At 52.2% G+C, this 14,996-nt stretch overlaps 9 protein-coding genes across 9 annotated transcripts; 3 read left to right on the top strand and 6 right to left on the bottom strand.

Moving 5' to 3' along the window:
* Positions 1–614: 614 nt before the first annotated feature.
* Positions 615–1,227, bottom strand: MGL_2509 (uncharacterized protein; the record flags this gene model as incomplete). The annotated part of the gene is made up of 2 exons (XM_001730075.1): positions 615–1,072; positions 1,140–1,227. The coding sequence occupies 2 exons, from the start codon at positions 1,225–1,227 to the stop codon at positions 615–617; spliced, it is 546 nt and encodes a 181-aa protein (XP_001730127.1).
* Positions 1,228–1,820: 593 nt separating this feature from the next.
* On the bottom strand, positions 1,821–2,507 carry MGL_2508 (uncharacterized protein; the record flags this gene model as incomplete). The annotated part of the gene is made up of 2 exons (XM_001730074.1): positions 1,821–2,041; positions 2,108–2,507. The coding sequence occupies 2 exons, from the start codon at positions 2,505–2,507 to the stop codon at positions 1,821–1,823; spliced, it is 621 nt and encodes a 206-aa protein (XP_001730126.1).
* Positions 2,508–2,558: 51 nt separating this feature from the next.
* On the bottom strand, positions 2,559–4,115 carry MGL_2507 (uncharacterized protein; the record flags this gene model as incomplete). The annotated part of the gene is made up of 1 exon (XM_001730073.1): positions 2,559–4,115. One exon carries the CDS (start codon positions 4,113–4,115, stop codon positions 2,559–2,561), a length of 1,557 nt encoding a protein of 518 aa, XP_001730125.1.
* Positions 4,116–5,219: 1,104 nt separating this feature from the next.
* MGL_2506 (uncharacterized protein) lies at positions 5,220–6,197 on the bottom strand (the record flags this gene model as incomplete). Its single annotated transcript, XM_001730072.1, has 1 exon — positions 5,220–6,197. The coding sequence occupies one exon, from the start codon at positions 6,195–6,197 to the stop codon at positions 5,220–5,222; it is 978 nt and encodes a 325-aa protein (XP_001730124.1).
* A 1,287-nt stretch (positions 6,198–7,484) lies between these two features.
* Positions 7,485–8,549, top strand: MGL_2505 (uncharacterized protein; the record flags this gene model as incomplete). Its single annotated transcript, XM_001730071.1, has 1 exon — positions 7,485–8,549. One exon carries the CDS (start codon positions 7,485–7,487, stop codon positions 8,547–8,549), a length of 1,065 nt encoding a protein of 354 aa, XP_001730123.1.
* A 65-nt stretch (positions 8,550–8,614) lies between these two features.
* Positions 8,615–9,520, bottom strand: MGL_2504 (uncharacterized protein; the record flags this gene model as incomplete). The annotated part of the gene is made up of 1 exon (XM_001730070.1): positions 8,615–9,520. The coding sequence occupies one exon, from the start codon at positions 9,518–9,520 to the stop codon at positions 8,615–8,617; it is 906 nt and encodes a 301-aa protein (XP_001730122.1).
* A 579-nt stretch (positions 9,521–10,099) lies between these two features.
* On the bottom strand, positions 10,100–10,438 carry MGL_2503 (uncharacterized protein; the record flags this gene model as incomplete). Its single annotated transcript, XM_001730069.1, has 1 exon — positions 10,100–10,438. The coding sequence occupies one exon, from the start codon at positions 10,436–10,438 to the stop codon at positions 10,100–10,102; it is 339 nt and encodes a 112-aa protein (XP_001730121.1).
* Positions 10,439–11,181: 743 nt separating this feature from the next.
* Positions 11,182–11,874, top strand: MGL_2502 (uncharacterized protein; the record flags this gene model as incomplete). The annotated part of the gene is made up of 1 exon (XM_001730068.1): positions 11,182–11,874. One exon carries the CDS (start codon positions 11,182–11,184, stop codon positions 11,872–11,874), a length of 693 nt encoding a protein of 230 aa, XP_001730120.1.
* Positions 11,875–12,646: 772 nt separating this feature from the next.
* On the top strand, positions 12,647–14,641 carry MGL_2501 (uncharacterized protein; the record flags this gene model as incomplete). Its single annotated transcript, XM_001730067.1, has 1 exon — positions 12,647–14,641. One exon carries the CDS (start codon positions 12,647–12,649, stop codon positions 14,639–14,641), a length of 1,995 nt encoding a protein of 664 aa, XP_001730119.1.
* Between the last annotated feature and the right edge of the window lie 355 nt (positions 14,642–14,996).

The raw sequence follows: 14,996 nt of genomic DNA, 5'->3' as shown, positions 1-14,996 counted from the left end.
GGGTTTTGAAGGATGGATGTGATTCCATTTTCTGTCACCTGCACCGGTGCAGGAACCGCATCTGTCGACATCGCATCCGTTTCAGACACACTCGCAAGACGAAGGAAGAAGGTCTCGACGTTGTGGAGAGAGAGGGGTGGACGAGAGAGACAGGGACAAGGAAGTAAAATTCGATTCGTTCTTACGCAATGACCCCAGTTTTCAATTGCCCAAATCCCCGCGCCTCATTTCTGAATGTGATTACTTTTTTTTTTCCCTGCATGTTGCACTCCATAGCAAGGAGATTTTCTAAAAAATGAGCAAATGAATTCAAGACACCATGCTGACAAAGCGGTGCCCACAAGTCTGGCGTCAAGTCTCCAGCCAATGTCCCAGCAGATGAGCGAAGTGGCGTGAGACCATGCTCCTGCATACGATGTCAGCATCCCACATGCCAAGCGCGAGAAGTGCCTGTAACAGACAAAATACTCTTGGCATACTAGTCGTAAACAAGGAGATGAATTCATAGTGGATATATAGGGCGGCGACTTCTACATGTATTTTGTGAGAAACCAAATGAAAAAAGACCACAATACACAAGCACGAAGAGATGGACGTAAGGACTAATACGGGCATTACGAGGCCATAAAGCCAGACGGGCGGCGAAGAGGCGTATTGACGCCGGATGGGGCTGTTGATGAGGAGGGGAAAAACAGAAACCGCAAACGATGCAGGATCGGCAGCTTAGGGAATAGCACAAGCAGAAGGCCAGCCAGGTTCAGCGAGAAAAGCCATGGATTGTAGTGCGAGTAATGCGTCGATAGCAAAAACATGGCTATTGGTAAGCTTGTCAGGTACTTCTTGGCAGGTGTGTATTGGTATCCTTGATCAATCTGCTCCCAGAGCGTAAGCTCGTCGTAAGCCCCACTGTTCAGGTCTAGTGGCGCTCCCTTCACATAGTGAAAGATACAGTACGAAACAAGCATGTATCCCATATTCACAATGGTCCACTTCATTGCATCCGAGATACCCGGCACCTCATTTATGATCAGTTTCGCCAACACAATCAACACCACATGAATCACCCATGCACCTTCAGATGTGTTAGCAAAGTCCTACGTTATCGTCTTGGACAAGAACGCGCTTGTGTTTCCACGTACCTTTCATATTTACCCATTCCGCATTCACATTTGGCGCAACTGCCTGGTCCACGACTTCATCAGGTGTTTCACGAACGTGCTTTACCATGATGAAACTATTACTCCGACGATGGTTCTGGCGTCGATTCCCTTCGCCAACGGTTGTCCGGCTGATGCTCTCGCTCTTCTCTGCAGTAGCGGATGCTTCACCAGCGTCCGCCACGGCACCTTCTGTTAATGATGTCTTCTCCTCCATCGGAGCGTATGCTCGCTGGGTTGTCGGCATGACTTCCTCACAAGGGCAATCTCACTTCCGTGTCTGACGTGTGAGAAATAAAAAAAAAATTATCTGGCGATAGCGAGACCAAGTCTGGGTGGGCTTGCGGCTTGATGACAAAGGGAAGTCGGACTTGAGCCACGCCGTTCTTTCGGCGTGAACTATTTGTTCCTTTGGCTCTGACATTTTGCGCATATCCGGCCGAATTGGCGGACGACCTTTCGAGTAGTGGCAAGCTTGTGTGGCGCGGTCGTTCATGTGGAGATGTGCAGTCTTGGCACAATGTGTGCATACGGCCACCCAACACCCTGACTGATGAAAAATAAAGGGCTTGGTTCGTGTAGCTCGCCACACATCTCAAGCACACACGCACACATACGACCAATTCACCTTATGAATGTATGAAGGGACGTCATGCATTCGAGCTATGGAGACACGAGAGGCATACCGTCGCGGCTGCCTGTAAACAACGATGTCCATCGTGGGTATACACGCTGCCGGTAAGCACACACACACACACATCCTGCCATTCCACACATACCTTGTATAGGCTCATAAGCACTGTATCTGTGGTACTCGTCAGCATACAGTTGCATTCTATAAGCAATCCACGTACCCATTTGAGAAAGAGGACCGTCGAAGTGCGCTGTACGTCGTCAGATCTGTCATCCCCACATCCACAAAACCAACTTGCGCCATCATAGATACATACCTTTAAAGTAGCCATGCGTTCCCAGGCTCTCTCTGATATGGCCAGTGCGTCCATACTTGGTCCGTAGAGTGATTGGCGCAAAGTAACGCACATCATCAGCATTGAAGAACATAAATCGGATCGTAGCTGTCTTCTTGTGCAGCTTGTACGGATGGCCCGACAAGACAATGCGCTTGGCGATAATCCGCGTCGGCGCAACATCGAGTACAGAACCAGCCCCCACAAGATGTGGCGTCTGCTCAGCACTGACGCCGTCGTCGTCATATCCAAATTCCTTGCTTTCTGACCGCATGCGCAAGAGCACTACCGGTACATTGGAGCCGCCAAATGTCACAGGCGCATAAATACTGCCCACAGCTGCTCCAATGCCATGAGGAAGGAAGCGCTCATACTTGTACATTGGTTGCCCGCCCCCACATACGCGGCGTAAATGCTGTGAACACACAGCCCGTCACACGTATCGCCGGAATCCCAAACACCCCACGAGGGGGTCTTTTGACTTCACAGGCGCCTCGTACTCGGTGTTGCGAGTCACTGTAAAGTTGATCACACTCTTCTTGTGCTCGTGGCGCAGAAGTCCAAACACAACAAATGGCACAGCCTCGCGCTTCTTTTCGGAGCGCGACTCGCCCAAAGCGCGCTGAGCCGCAGCTCGTGGTACATCGCGAATCCATATGCACACACGAATGCCAGGCGCGACGCCTTCTAGCAGTGCGTGACTCTCAACACGCTTGCGTGTCCTGTTAAAGTCATCAAACTGGAAAAGACGCGCATAGTCCTCGGGCAGGTCTTCATATGGGTCCCAGTAGCTCGTGTACATGCTCTCCAGCCCACGGTACCGAGCAAATCGCTGCCGAGCCGGCACATCCATGGGCGTATCGATTTCATCTGGAAACTCGGCCGCATCAGCTTCCTCCCTTTTGGTTTCGCGCTCTTTCTGGAGCTGTTGTCGGTACTCTTCAATCGCACGCACTTCCTCTGCATCATCGTAGTCATCGCCTGCGTTGTCATCCCCCTCTTGCTCGACAGCCTCCTCGTCATTGGCCTCTTTGCCATACATGGCCTCATCGTCCATTTCTTCGTCCATGTCCTCATTGTCCTCGTCGTCGTCGTCGTCGTCGTCGTCATCCTCCTCATCCTCATCCTCATCCTCCTCATCCTCATCCTCTTCGTTATCACTCTCAATGATCCATGCGGCTTGATACTTTTTCTTCGCGTCAGCATTCACATGTTTCCGGATTTCACGTGGTGTCGTGCCTGGCGCGGCAGGCGGCAGTGCATCTTCCTTCGACCGACGCACATCGCTATCCATGCTTGCTTCAGCCTCGGCCATCTCCTCCTCAGTCGGCCACGTCTGCTCATTGGCAAGTGGATCTGGCTCATTCTCGCTCACGAGGTCATCCGCTTCTTCTTCATCACGCATTTCTAGCATGGCACCTGGCACAAGGGGCGCATCAGCATCTTTGACATTGGCGTCTGTGTCTTGCATGCTTTCTTCAGGCATATCCGCTGCATTAGCGAACGTACCAGGCGGTGCGTAGGTAATGCGGTCCACAACATAGTCGCCAAAGTCTGGAATGTGTACGAGTCGATTCGCACTGAGCGGCGCGCCACGAATCCAGCCCTGGACCTTGAGTGTGCCGTGATCTGGCCCTACCGGCACGTAAGCAGCATCCTCTGTGACACACCATGCGCGAAAGTCTCGCCAGGCGACGCGCTTCGGCGCCGTTGTCACGAGTGTCCGGACGAGCGCACTGCGACTTGCCGCTTCGTCCAGTACATGGAGCTTGGCTACATCTGGACAAAAGTACTGTACAAAGCTCAGCAGACTCTTTCGCACACTCTGTGCTTCTTTTGTGTGGGCATTCTTCTTCTTTTTCTCGTTTGCATCTTCTGATGACTCAAGCGTCGGTACAATAGCTAGCGTCTGTGGCATGCCATGTGCTTGTAACGAACGCAAACACAATTCACCCCATGACCCAGGCTCAATGGATGTCTCAGCAGACATGAGAAGCACGACAAAGTCGGCACAACGACATGCGTCCATCGCAGGCAAGAGCGCGCCATATGGAATTGGAAGAAACTGCACAGTTTGGCGGAACCGGAAGGCATCTAGTTCACACAACGGCCGCCCTTGCGATCTGGCCTCGTCCGCACTCTTGCCTGACACAGCTCGCACGCCTAGGGCCTCGCCATCGTTCTCCAGCGCCCGCACAACATCCCATTCTTTTGCATCAGGTGTAAGGGCAAGTACTGCACAAATACGTGGTGCACCTGCCTTGTTATAGCGACCTGATCGCCCACCTGATGCACGTGTCTCCCCTCGCAGGCCTGTGCCGGAAAATATACGCGTGCTTTCCACAAGGGCGGCACGCTTCTGTTGTGACACCTGGCGCGCCTCATTTCTTCGATTCTTCCGCGATCCCTCAGCGCTGCCTGCTGCTCGAAGAGCATGTGCTTTGTGCGCACGAGCCGCGATGGGACGACTGGAATCTGACTCGTTCTTACCTGCCGTGAGTCAGTCACGCAGGAGAGCTGGAGTGCATTCCACGTACCTTTGGATGCACGCTTCAAGGAGCCCTTCGTCGCATGCCCCGACTTGAAGGGTTTGTTTTTTTGCTTCAGCGTCGGCCTATGACTGAAAGGCATCGTCGCTGCTGAAGGAACCCTGGTGCTAAGGCCTGTTTGGAAAAAAAAATCTGATCTGCAGACTGTGCCCACCAAAAAAATGGTACTCTCGCGTGGAGGAACGCACCTTCGGAGTTCAACGAACTCCAAAAAATATTTGACGCGTTGAAGACCAGCAGCCCGACCGACGACGACTGCAACGCATGCTGTGATGTTTGCATAACGGGGCAAGACGTCTCGACGAACGATTCCGATGTTGGTATACATAGGTATTCACCATGTTCATGGAAAACTGCTAAAATTATTGATGTGATCAGGGGCATCATCTAGTCCAGACAAACGGCATCAGACATTTGGAAAGACATGCCACTGAATGAACTAATGTCTCTATCCAACTATGTCCTCCTTTCACTTATCCCAAACACACACACACACACACACACTCTCTCTCTCTCTCTCTCTTGCTATCTCAAATTGAACATGTCTACTTTTTTTCTAAAGAGTCTTTCGTTTGTGGCGACTCCTTGGGGACCGATCCACCCTGGTCATCCAGCTTCTTATCTTTGTTTTCGTCAGTGCCGTTCTTCTCATCAGTATTGTGTTCGCCCCGAGCCATTTCAAGGCGGTTATTCACAAGCGCATGCAGTGCAATCACAGAACGGATCAGGCTGCTCAGGTATACAATCAGCAGGCGGTCGTTGTTTGCGACACGGAAGCTGCGCACAGTCTCGGGCTTCTCGAGATCTGGGAGGTAGTTAAACACATTCTGCAGCTCATACACAATCTCATGGTTCACAGGCAGTTCACCACGCAGCACTGCCTGAAGGTAGTCTCGAATATCCATGAGCCGACGGTGTAGGCCATGCAACGACGCTAGCTGCTGAGACACTCGGTCCGACAGAGAGCCCATGGTGGTGGTATCGCGAATATCACGCAGCAAGTGCTCAACACCTACCTCCTCCGACTCTTCTGCTTCAATGGTTGATGGGACATGCATAAACGTCTTCTGTGTGGCAGTGCCGTCATCTTTGATTTCCTCGACGGCCACGTAGGCATCAGTGGGAATGCCTACGTCGTCTCGTTGCGGATCAATTATTACCATGACAGGCCGCGGAGTAAATCGCTTTATCAGCTCATTGATCTCGAGATCTGACGACCGCAACTTCGGTCCGGTATGGTACCACCCAATCATCTTCTCACGTGCGTTCACTTTCTTGAACATCTCGAGCATGCCGTCAATGTAGTCGTGGTCCAGGAACAATGTCTTTGGATCATGCTCATCTTCCTCGAATGGAACGGCAAAACTGTTCGCCACATTGACAGACTTGCCATTGTCCTGACCCAGCAGCACGCCGACTACTCGTTTCCGTGAGCTGATCGACACACGCGATGCATGATCCGTCACCGACAACAGCACCAACGGATGCACAACCACTGTTGTTGCAGCTGAAATCATGCTCATCTTTTCAATGTTAGCTTGTGTTGTTCTCCTACTCGGCAAACGACAGACTCTACGCACCTCCTCTGACGTCGTCGGCATGTCGTCTTGACCCTCACCGATCGCCGATGCCACGCGTCATCACACAACTCTGGCCGAGGGAACTTGAGTGCGTCGACTCCCATCACGTGAGATGCGCGTGGCTATCCAAGTGGAGATGTGTGGAGATGTATGAGTGTGTGTGCACGGCGGAGAAGCCATGCGGTGCACAAGTCAGCATAACGCGTCGCAGGAAGAGATGTCAAAGAACCTCTTTCTCCACACGCACACACACAATCTCTCTCTCACTCCAGTAGTGTGTGAGGCGATTCCAAGTCTTTTGTCTTTTTGTTCGTGTCGCCAACCAGCACGGTCTTTTTCTTGTCCGATTACGCGATCGTGTCAACCTCGAAAGGCTCACAGAAGAACGCGCCTCTCCGCGAAGCGCTCACGCGTGCTAGTAGAGAACAGGCCAACGATGTGCAAGCAATAGTTCAAGTGCTTATGCAGACGTGTCTTGATGCGTTGTGCACGCTTCATCTCGTCGGCGGCGCGACAGATCGAAACATATCGCACACAACCAGAGTACGTTGCACACCATTTTTCCCCTTACACACCAGAGCATGATTCTAATTCTTGCTAAGAAACGCACTCGTGAATCACCATATCACACAAGATGCACACCGCACGCTCCGCCGGAGCTATGGCATCCTATTCTCTTGCTATAGGGAAACAGAAATCCGAGAAGCATTGTTTGCTTTGCTCTGTGGGTTGACTGAGCGCCAACATGTGCGTGCCTTCCGAGTTCGTGCGTTGCTGGCGCTCTATCATCAAGACAAATCGCCCCATATATATGATTTACTCGATACATTCGCCATGTACTGGCCGTCACTGCTACTTCCCGTCGACCAAGCAGCAAAATCCTCGTCATCATCGCAAAAAACAAACAGATCCCCGGCACCGGCCTCGAGCGAAACGTTACCGACGCCGCCATGGCATGCATGGGCTCATAGCCTTCCATGTTGGATGCCTCCTGATATGGTACCAGGGCTTGCGGCTGGGATGCACCCCATTCGATCGCGCGTACCTCGCTGTGTTCAAGTCGCTGCTCTGTTGGATCATGATACAAACTGGGGCGTGCGTCTCGCTGCCTCTGTTGGGCGATTGTTGGCTGCACATTATGCATACCAACATCGGAAGCAAAAGCACGAACCAATGCCTGATGTCCCTCCATTCGATCCGCATGCTAGCGCCATTCTCGATGCTCTTTACATGCACTGCGCTCCGATGCAGGAGCTCCCAATGCCCCTGGTGCCGTTCCTGGCTCATGTTATTCGGTCCATGGGCCATGATGCTGTCGTGCATTTGAAGCAAAGCATGGACATAAGCGGTTGGGAACGGACGTGGCATCCAACGTTGTTGGCTTTGTCACGCCTTTTCACCTACCTACCACACCTGCCTTGGGACGTGACCATGTTCCCGGCTCTAATCCGGCCACTGTGTCATATGGCAGCCATGGACGGTGTTTCGGACATGTTTTCTGCTCATATCATGCAAGCACTCACCCGCGCACTTTCTCATTGGTGCTGCACCAATGCAACAGAGACACATCCATTTCTTCTCTGTGTTTTGGAGCTACAGGATGCACTCCTGCTTGATGGCGATCCATCCATCGCCATGTACGTCGCGACGATCCAACTGCACGCCGTTCTGACAAAGCATGGACGCGTCGAAGCCTCAAATGCATCATTTCCATGCCCATTCATCCAGCTTGCGACGCCTCCAGCGATGACCGGCTCGGTTCTCACATTGGACCTTCTTTGTGCGCATGTGTTACGTTTGCGGGCACAAGTCCTTGATGCGTCTCAGCCACTAGCGCTTGACGCTCGATGTATAGATGCTATGGCTACATCCCTGGTCGACATGATCTGGAGTGGACGCGCCTTTGGCCAATTCCTCCAACAGGGTCTTGTTATTGATCACGTCATGGCATGCGATCGCGGAGCTATGGCTATCATGAAGCACGCATGTGACGAATTAAGGATTGTCCCGTTTGTTCTTATCGCTTCGTTGTCGCATGGTGCACTCCTTGCGCCGCTCTTTGAGCAATACTGCAGCGAGAGCCTCCTACCTGGGCATGACATCCGCGCTCCCATCACACCTTCAGCGCTTCGGAGTGCGCGTGGTGCGGGGCTGCCTGAACACATCCAGTATGTCGATATTCGACGTGACTATCTTCTTTGGCTCGCACGTCGCGGAGCGCCCAACATACTCGCTCTCTTAGAGGCATTTGTTCCATCATTGCGGACGCTAGCCGCGCCCCATATGCTACAGTAATGTACTTATCAAATTCCTTATTTTGTTGTTCTTTTTTGCACCCATCAGCTCCCCTTCATTCTTTTCTAGGCGCGTTGTCGCATCCGTGCACTGACAGTGCGCAGCTTCGCATATACTTTGCCTGGTGGACTGCCCATAATCAGCGCCACGATCGAATCCTTGGCCATGCGGATATTTTGGTATGCACCCAATATATGGATCTTCGTGTCAGCCAGAACAATGCGTGTTCGACTGGCATTCTCAATCGCAAAACGCGTACGACCATCTTTGCCGGCAATGCGGCCTATGGCTCGACTCAGATGGTCGCCATGCAGTGTCTTGACATCTTTCATTTCAAACGAGTCCACATACAGATCATCAAGACGCAAAAGCGCAAGTGCATCATCAGCGTCAAATCCAAGCGCATAGGCTTTCACAAAGTCGCATGCTTTTTGTATGACCCCCAGATCCTCCGTGTATTTGGACGACTTGATCTCAACAGCCCGAGTGCGCACATTCATACGCACCATAAGCCCCGCTTGCTCAACTAGAGGCGTATAAATCTTTGGCCAATCACGCTTCAACGGGCTCATGCGGTGGGGCGGGATGGGAACCTTGCGTACCTGCGAATAAGCCCGGTTGTCGGCCCCGGCCTGGGATGCGGCCAAAGCAGACGCACTGATCGGCTGGAATCGTAGTGCATCTTCGTCCATATCTACATCCTGTCCACTTGCTTCATGATGATCCGGTTGCTCTACCATGTCCTGGTCAATTATCAGTTGATCGTCCTCATCCTGGTCGCCGGTATCGCGATGCCCTGAAGCCAACATATCTTCGTCGTCGTGATCATCATCATCTGAATCTTCTTGTCCGAATGGCTTTCTTACTGGTAGTTCGTGTTTTTCCTGAGATAAGGGTTTGGGGTTTGATGCCGAGCGCTTTTCAGATCGCTTCAGCGCCTTCGCGGACGCGTTCGCCCTCTCCTGCTTCATCGTGACCGTCAAGATGAACAAGCGACAAGGAAAAAAATAAAAATTGATCGCTGACTCAGCCAGCGTCAGTTGAGCACGTCGCAAATTTTCAGGAGATGGGGGAGGAATTGTCGATGCACACTCTTCACGGACGGCTATCAGAATCAAACGCAAATAAAGCTTATGCAAACAAGTAACACATTCTCTCCCTGCATCTAACTGTCATAAAAAATCAAAAAAAAAAAAAAACTGAGAAGAGAAACGACCCGTCACATACATGCATGGCAGACACGCGGTAAACCGCTCTGAGAAATACAACACATGGGTGCTGTTGCACGTCCTACAGTGGTGTACAATAAGATGCACTCATCACAGTCTAGACAGACAAAAGATGCTCTTGAGCATGATGGCATCAAAATTCGCATGCTCACACAAAGACTCGCATACAAATTCACATAGGCGAGAGAAACGACTAGTCAACACTACATCCACTTCTCCAAGCAACACATAATAGAGAAGAGATCTCAGAAGATCTAGCACACAAAGAAGATGAAAAAAAAGGAATTCAAAAGTTTACGAGGCCCCATCCACATTGTAGACTTACTCAGTGTGAAGACCGCCCGTCGACGAGGCAGCAAAGCCCGTCTTGCTTGTGTCGGCGGCAGTCGCCGGAGCACGCGTCGATGGAGTCGAGCCTGTGATCGACAGGAATGCCGGGCGCAGAATGCGGTGGTACACCAGCTTGGCACCCTGCGTCTGAGGGAGCATAAGCCAGACAATCGCAAGCGTCTTGAACGTGTAGTAGAAGGGGAACCAGTACAGGACAAAGTTCACGAATGTCTCAACAAAGTTGAAGAAGCCAAACACCACCCAGTACGTAAGCCACTGGATGTCGTCCTGTGGCTTTGGCGTCTCGAGAGCGTACAGCGAGAAGTACATAGGGATGAAGAAGCCGATGAAGTTCGTCAGGAAACCGGCGAAGCTGAAATCATGTTAGCACAGGGGAATCTACAAGCTCAGACTGCCACCGAAACATACATGTTAAAGAAAATGAGCTGTGCATATGTTAGTACAAAGACGGCAGGCCGCAAGCTTAAGATACGTACAATTGTGAGGATCGACAAAACACCAACGGCAATGTACGACTTTGGCACAGGAAGGTGCTTGTCGAAACGGTTCAGGGCCGGATACCTGGACATCTGAGAGACATGTAAGTCCACCTTTCATCCTTCATGGCGTATGACATACCTCAGCATCGAGCTAAAATAAAAAATTGTATCCCAAGTCGAGCACAAATGCGCAAATCATGTGTCAGTAGAATGCTCCTCATTACACAAAGTTATTACGCACCTGAGACATGAATCGGTCGACCTTCTGCTGGATCACTTGAGCCTGGGATGCCATTTTGATTGTTGTTGGTAGACAGAGACCAAAAAACCTGTAGTCTACATCAACTGAATGTCTATGGGCTACCCGGCTTGGCCTTGGCCGTGTAACACCGCGTGGCCGTTTCGCGGCCTACAAGGGCATCACGGCTGTGGTTTTTTACCAGTGGCTGGAATGCCGCAGCCCCTGTAATATTAGTCAGCCATAGAAGACCGTTCGACAAGTGGAACTGAGACGACTGTGATTCACGCCGTACAGAGCCCATCTTCGACGCCACACGAAGACATTGAGAAAGAATGTTGCCAGCAGCGAGTCGTAACGCCGTATTTGGCGTGTTCACACGCCCCATGCTGAGCGCTATGCGTATGCAGACGTCACTTCCACAGCGCTTTTACTCCGACAAAGCAGAGGAACAGAAGAAAACCGATAACGACAATGGCGCTGTGCCTGAGAAGGAGTCTGCGCAGTCGGAAACTGCACCGGAAGAGGATGCTACAACAAAGCAGCTCAAGGAAAAGGATGCGCGTATTAAAGATTTGGCCGACGACCTGTTGTATTGCAAGGCTGAGCTGCAGAATTTCCAGCGCCGCACGGCTGAAGAGAAGAAAACCATGGGTGACCATGCCATTTCTCGTCTAGCCAAGGACTTGACAGAATCCATTGATGTACTCGACCTAGCTCTCCGCTCTGTGCCCGAATCCTTGCGAAAGAGTAGCCAGACTGACGAGCCGTCTCGCGCCTTGGCAGAGCTATACGATGGTGTCAGTCTTACTCGCAAGAGTATCCTCGACATGTTGCGCACACACGGCATTGAAGCATTCAACCCTATCGGCGAGAAGTTCGATCCATTATTGCATGAGGCTCTTTATCAGGCTCCCGTACCTAGTAAGCAACCTGGCTCGGTTCTCGACTGTAATAAGATTGGCTATATGATCAAGGGCCGTCTCTTGCGTGCTGCACAGGTCGGAGTAGTCCAAGAGACTGAGTAATAAATCATGGAAGAGATTGGGGCATGCCTTGGACATATCGAACACAAAAATACACACTCACACACTCAAAATTAAAAATAATATAGCATCGACGCGCTCTTACACTAACTAAATCATGCACAGAATAACGGGTTCTTTCCATATTTTGTTTTCGATCGATTCTTTCCCATACCCAACTAACGAGAGTGCGCGTGCGAGCCATCATTTAGACCATCAATACACACACACCTTATTGCCTGAATCAAGCAAGGTGATCAAGTCTTTGCTATGGGTCACGTGATGTCCACACTAGCCAACGCTTCGCAGAAGTACATACTTGACCTTTGTGGACTTGTGGGAAAGGCAGGTCGATGTATATGAAAGTAGAAACAAAGACAAACTAGGCTATATGTGGGAATAAAAATGAATAATGGAATGCTGCAGACCGTTCGTGTCAGCAGGACCAAACGACCAACCTGTCGCGGTGGACCGCGTAACTCGGTTTCTGTCACGTGCTTCATTTTTTTCTTTGTAGAGGCCTCAGGTTGCATGGGTTTTGAGCCACTCGCCCAAAGGAAAAGCGCGGGGCATGCGTATGTGGGTGAAAGCCTCTAGAGATGCCGCCTTCGCCGCCACAATTTCTTTTTTTTTTTTTGAACCTGGGAAAATTCGTTTCTCTTTACCCCTCTCTCTTCCCAAGTGGTCGTCGTAGCCCCTTCAGGTCGCGCCCCCCTACTAGAACAAGAAAAGCTTTCCAAAAAACCCTAAAAAAAAACTTACATTACCAGAAACCATGTCGTCTGACGTTGCCGCGACGCAGCCAGCTGCGACTGCAAACCCTCCAGCTGAGACGCCAGCTCCTGTGACGTCGGAGGCCACTTCTAGTGTGCCTGCCTCGACGACGGAGTCGAAACAGCCAGAGAATAAGAAGGAGAAGGAAGAAAAGGAAAAGCCCAAGGCTGCAGCATCACCAGCGCCGACGCCGGCAACAACAACGTCGTCGTCGTCGATGAACCAGGGATCTGTGAACACGTCTTTGTACGTCGGTGAGCTTGAGCCGAATGTGAACGAAGCGATTCTTTTCGAGATTTTCAACATGGTAGGTGCTGTCAGCAGCATTCGTGTGTGTCGCGACACGGTTACGCGCCGCTCACTTGGATACGCGTACGTAAACTTCCTCAACGCCGAAGACAGTGAGCGCGCGCTGGAACAGCTGAATTACACACCGATTCGTGGGCGTCCATGCCGTATCATGTGGTCGCAGCGTGACCCAGGCCAGCGTCGTGCAGGCCAGGGCAATATCTTTATCAAAAACCTGGATGAGGCTATTGACAACAAGGCGCTGCACGATACGTTTGCAGCGTTCGGAAAGATCTTATCGTGCAAGGTGGCTTCGAACGAGCACGGTAGCCTTGGATATGGATTTGTGCACTACGAGTCAAATGATGCGGCTGAAGCTGCGATCAAGCATGTGAACGGCATGCTTCTGAACGACAAGAAGGTGTACGTGGGCCACCACATCTCGAAGAAGGACCGCCAGGCCAAGATCGAGGAGGCACGTGCTCACTACACGAACGTGTATGTGAAGAACCTTGACCCGGCCGTGACGCAGGAAGAGTTTGAGAAGCTCTTTGAAAAGTACGGCAAAATCACGTCGGCGGCCATTGCGACGGACCAGGAGGGCAAGAGCCGTGGCTTCGGCTTTGTCAACTTCAGCGAGCACGAACAGGCTGCCAAGGCTGTGGAGGAGCTCAATGACACAGAGTTCCACGGCCAGAAGCTGTTCCTTGGACGCGCACAGAAAAAGTCGGAGCGTGAGGAGGAACTTCGCCGTGCATACGAGGCTGCCAAAAACGAAAAGTTGTCCAAGTACCAGGGCGTCAACCTGTACATCAAAAACCTGCCTGAGGACTTTGATGATGAGCGCCTTCAGGAGGAGTTTGCGCCCTTTGGTACGACGACATCCGCCAAGGTCATGCGCACACCTACAGGTGCGTCGCGGGGCTTTGGATTTGTGTGCTATTCAGCCCCTGAGGAGGCCAACAAGGCCGTGGCAGAGATGAACGGCAAGATGATCGAAAACCGCCCGCTGTATGTGGCATTGGCTCAGCGCAAGGATGTGCGGCACCAGCAGCTTGCCGCACAGATGATGCAGCACAACCAGCTTCGTCTGCAGCAGCAGCAGGCCGCTGCAGCTGCAGCTGCACAGATGTACCCGGGTGCCCCTGGCATGTACTATCCGCAGCCACCGGCGGCTGCTGGCATGGGTCAGTTCCCTGGGCAAGTTCGCCCGCAATATGCGCCAGGTATCATGCAGGGTATGCCACCCATGGCTGGCCAGCCTGCCGGTCCTTACCCACCAGGTCAGTTCCCGCCAGCCGGCGGCATGTTCCCGCAGGGATACCGCCCACCCCGCCCACCGCGTGGGGCGGCCGCTCCTCCGGCTGGCGCCCCAGCGGGCGTGCCGGCAGGCGCTGGTGCCCCGCGCACGGCTGCTGTGCCAGCGCAACCAGTGCAGCCAGCACAGCCTGAAGTGCTAACGGCTGCTGCGCTTGCGAATGCGTCGCCCGAGGAGCAAAAGCAAATGTTGGGCGAGGCTATTTACCCGAAGATTGCCTCAACGCAGCCGCAGCTCGCGGGCAAGTTGACTGGTATGATCCTGGAGCTGCCCGTTGGAGAGCTTCTACACCTCGTGGAAGACGACGAGGCTCTCGCCAGCAAGGTCGATGAGGCCCTGACTGTGCTGCGTGAGTACGAAAGTAGGGAGGGTGCAGAAGTCAAGGCCTAGAGCTCATGCATGTAGCAGAGACGTGACACATACACAAGCGCCTGAGTGCGCGCGTGAGTGTCATGCTCGCCTGTATAGTATACGACAGACGAGTCTCTACTAGGGGCGAGAGAATGAGAGAGGTCCTACATACAGCGGTGCGTGTGGCGGTAACGACCCTGGGTCTTGAACGGTCACGCAAATACCCTAGTCTATGTACAGCGAACGAGCAAGCAAGCAGTGCAATGCCATATAGCTTCCTGTGTGGCAACATCCTGGGGAGTTGGGTTATTTCGTCAATGCTGCTCGGCAAGGATGTGTTTTCCCACATATGTGCAGGCCGCGAATGCTCGATACTGGCTTACAGGACGTGGTT

Source organism: Malassezia globosa (assembly GCF_000181695.2).
Source record: "Malassezia globosa CBS 7966 chromosome Unknown mgl_sf_6.1, whole genome shotgun sequence".
NCBI classification, from domain to species: Eukaryota; Fungi; Basidiomycota; class Malasseziomycetes; order Malasseziales; family Malasseziaceae; genus Malassezia; species Malassezia globosa.
Note: the sequence above shows the minus strand (reverse complement) of the source record. Positions and strands in the feature narration are given on the sequence as shown.